The sequence below is a fragment of the Nycticebus coucang genome, chromosome 10 (genome assembly GCF_027406575.1).
Source record: "Nycticebus coucang isolate mNycCou1 chromosome 10, mNycCou1.pri, whole genome shotgun sequence".
NCBI lineage: Eukaryota > Metazoa > Chordata > Mammalia > Primates > Lorisidae > Nycticebus > Nycticebus coucang.
The window spans coordinates 102,522,829-102,526,082 of NC_069789.1; the positions used below are offsets into that span (position 1 = coordinate 102,522,829).

Here is a 3,254-nt window from a genome sequence, read left to right on the forward strand (position 1 = left end):
TATCTGTGGTGTTGCATCTAGCCTGTCCATTTCTGTTAGAAGTAGAGAAGAAATAAACAAATTCATAGTTCCTGAAAAGACATCTCATGCTTTATTTACTAATTCTCAGTCTGAAAATTAAATGAAGTGTTTTTATTTCCAGCTTCATCTCTGAAGCATCTACTATGAGAATGACAATATCTGTTGCATTATTTCCTTGAGTCATTCTTAGAACTATGTTTTAAGGTTAGGATTCTTGTTCGAGAGGATACTGGGGATGGCTCCCAGAAGAGAGGACCTTAGGGTATAAGGACTTGCCTGCAGTTTTCTGGAATACAAAATACATCTAGGAACTATGCCCAAGGACACAGCTCTGGAGACCGACATCCTGTGACTATGGAGGAAGAAAGTGCATCCCAAACAGTAGGACCATCCCTCTGTGGCTAGAAATGCTCATTTCATCTGCCCATTGGAAAAGACGGAGATGAGAGAAAGCCAGACGGACAAAAGCCTGGATAGTCCCAAATAGGTTTTCAGTTGGTTTTGGCTCTGGGACTCAGAGATTAAAAGAAAGAAGAATGAAGAACTAGGATTTGCGAGCCTTGCCGTGTTTGTGAGCTTCACAGTCTCACTGTCTAGTGACTCCTAAGCTGTGATAAGCAAGGCCAAGTTTTGTGTTGAATGTGCATATGTATGTGTGTGTATATAAGAAATTGTATTCCTATGGAAAACAAAGTTATGTGTTCAATTCACACTATGATAAATTATTTGCCTTTTGAAATTACCCATGTTATTTTTTCCTCTCAAAACATGGAAAGTTAGAAATTAACTATCCTTTCTTTCTTTAGTAAGGGAGAAATGGATTGAGGGGGCAGTGGTTCTCCAGCTTTTTCACCCAGTGATCATTTATTTAAAAAAAGAAAAAAAAGTTGTTCTGTATATTTATGCTGCAAAAGTAAGGCTGTCAATAAATGGAGAACAAGAGTGACTTTGCCTCTGGCAAAGAACAGAAAACAGGAAACAAGCAATGGGACACACAGAAAGGCTGGATAGGGAAGGTCTTTAGTGTCAGTCGGTTTTGGAATGATTTTCAGGCCAACCTAGAGAGAGGTCATACATTTTGCTGAATTACCGGATGAAAACACAGAAAGACTGGAAGAGAATCTTGTGGTTATCCAATAATACTCTCAGACAAGGTTATGCGTTTGTTTGTTTTGTTTTGTTTTTTTCTTTTTTTGCAGTCTTTGTCTAGGGCTGGGTTTGAACCCACCACCTCTGGTATATGGGGCCGGTGTCTATTCCTTGAGCCACAGGCATGGCCTAGGTTATGGATTCTTTATTCTTAACACCTTGGAAAAGTCCTGTGGTCCTCTCCACCTCTCTTGTTGACAGTGACTGTTCATTGCACCAGTTAATTTTCTGTTGTTTTGAGTGGCTGGGGGGTCATGCATGTGGGTGAGCAGAGTAGCCTGGGAAGGTAACAGTAAGTAGCCACAGCAACTTCATTTAAACTGTAAAGACAAAATTTGAACCCCATTCTATTATTTACCACCTTAAGAATAAAGTAACTAATATTCTGAAAGCTTAGCAAGAGAGACACAGAAATGAGATTTTGAATGTAATTTTTTCAAACTCCTAATTAAACATTCTATACTATGGATTGGCTTGAAGGAAACATCACCCTTCACATTATCTGTTCCATTGTGTTCTCTGAGAAGCAGGTGAATACATATTTATATCAAAACCTATTTTTGCTATTAATCCTCTGGATATGCTCAAATACTGCTTCATTCAAAATTTGCAACCTTGCTAAATAGATAAAGACAGGAGAATTCGCTCCATTTTATAGATTAGTGGCATCATGCAACCACACTGGAACCACACAAATCACACCTAGATAATGGGCAATGGGGCCTTGTTCCTCCCTTCCCTATGCAGTAGATGGGGATATTTTGCTTGTAGTTAGAGGGTGGTCAGGAGGCATTCTGCTTGTGCCAATAGTGATGAGTGTTGGCATAGCACACAATAGGGCATTAGGAGGTTCTAATTTCACTTCCGTGTGACCTTGGATAAGCTACTCTTTTTGAACTAGTTTGAAAAAATAAAATATAAGCTCCCTAATGTTTATCTTTGCTCAAAAGCTTTGGTTCTCATCATAATTCAAGAGGAAGTAAAGATATAAAGGCAGAGAGCTCCTATCATGATGAATTTCCTGCTGGTGGTAAAAGCTTATTGGTGTAAATCACCATAGACTAGTGCTTGGAAAGAACTGACTTTGTCTGTATTTACAGCCAGTCCTGGTCACCAAGGTTCTGGAAGTTGATAATCGCACAGTGACAACACATTTCATTCTTCTGGGATTTCCAACACAACCAGCTTTACAGCTTCTCCTCTTCTCCATTTTCCTGGCAATCTACCTGCTGACACTGCTAGAGAACCTTCTGATCATCCTCGCCATTCGCAGTGATGGGCATCTGCACAAGCCCATGTACTTCTTCTTGAGCCACCTCTCTTTCCTAGAGATGTGGTATGTCACAGTCATCAGCCCCAAGATGCTGGCAGACTTCCTCAGTTATGACAAGAGCATTTCCTTCAACGGCTGTATGACTCAACTTTACTTCTTTGTCACCTTTGTCTGCACCGAGTACATCCTCCTGGCTATCATGGCCTTTGACCGCTATGTAGCCATTTGCAATCCTCTACGCTACCCACTCATCATGACTAACCAGCTTTGCAGTGCACTAGCTGGAGGATGCTGGTTCTGTGGACTCATGACTGCCATGATCAAGATGGTTTTCATTGCACGACTGCACTACTGTGGCACGCCTCAGATCAATCACTACTTCTGTGACATCTCTCCACTCCTCAATGTCTCCTGTGAGGACTCCTCGCAGGCTGAGCTGGTAGACTTCTTCTTAGCCCTTATGGTCATCGCTGTGCCCCTGTGTGTCGTGGTGGCATCTTATGCCACCATCCTCACCACCATCTTCAGGATCCCTTCTGCTCAGGGCCGCCAAAAGGCATTCTCCACCTGTGCCTCCCACCTGACAGTTGTAATTCTCTTCTATTCCACAACCCTTTTCACCTATGCCCGTCCCAAGCTTATGTATGCCTACAATTCCAACAAAGTGGTATCTGTTCTCTACACTGTCATCGTTCCACTCCTCAACCCCATCATTTACTGTTTGAGGAACCGTGAAGTAAAAGCAGCCCTCAAAAAGACCATACTTTGCAAAAGAAGAGGGCCCCTGGAAGATGAGACATTCAACAGTTAA

The 3,254-nt window shown here is 41.9% G+C and overlaps 1 protein-coding gene across 1 annotated transcript; it reads left to right on the forward strand.

The window, feature by feature from the left end:
* The first annotated feature begins 375 nt into the window (after nt 1-375).
* Nucleotides 376-3,254, forward strand: LOC128596479 (olfactory receptor 6Y1). Its single transcript, XM_053606097.1, has 2 exons — nt 376-402; nt 2,271-3,254. Exons 1-2 carry the CDS (start codon nt 376-378, stop codon nt 3,252-3,254), a joined length of 1,011 nt encoding a protein of 336 aa, XP_053462072.1.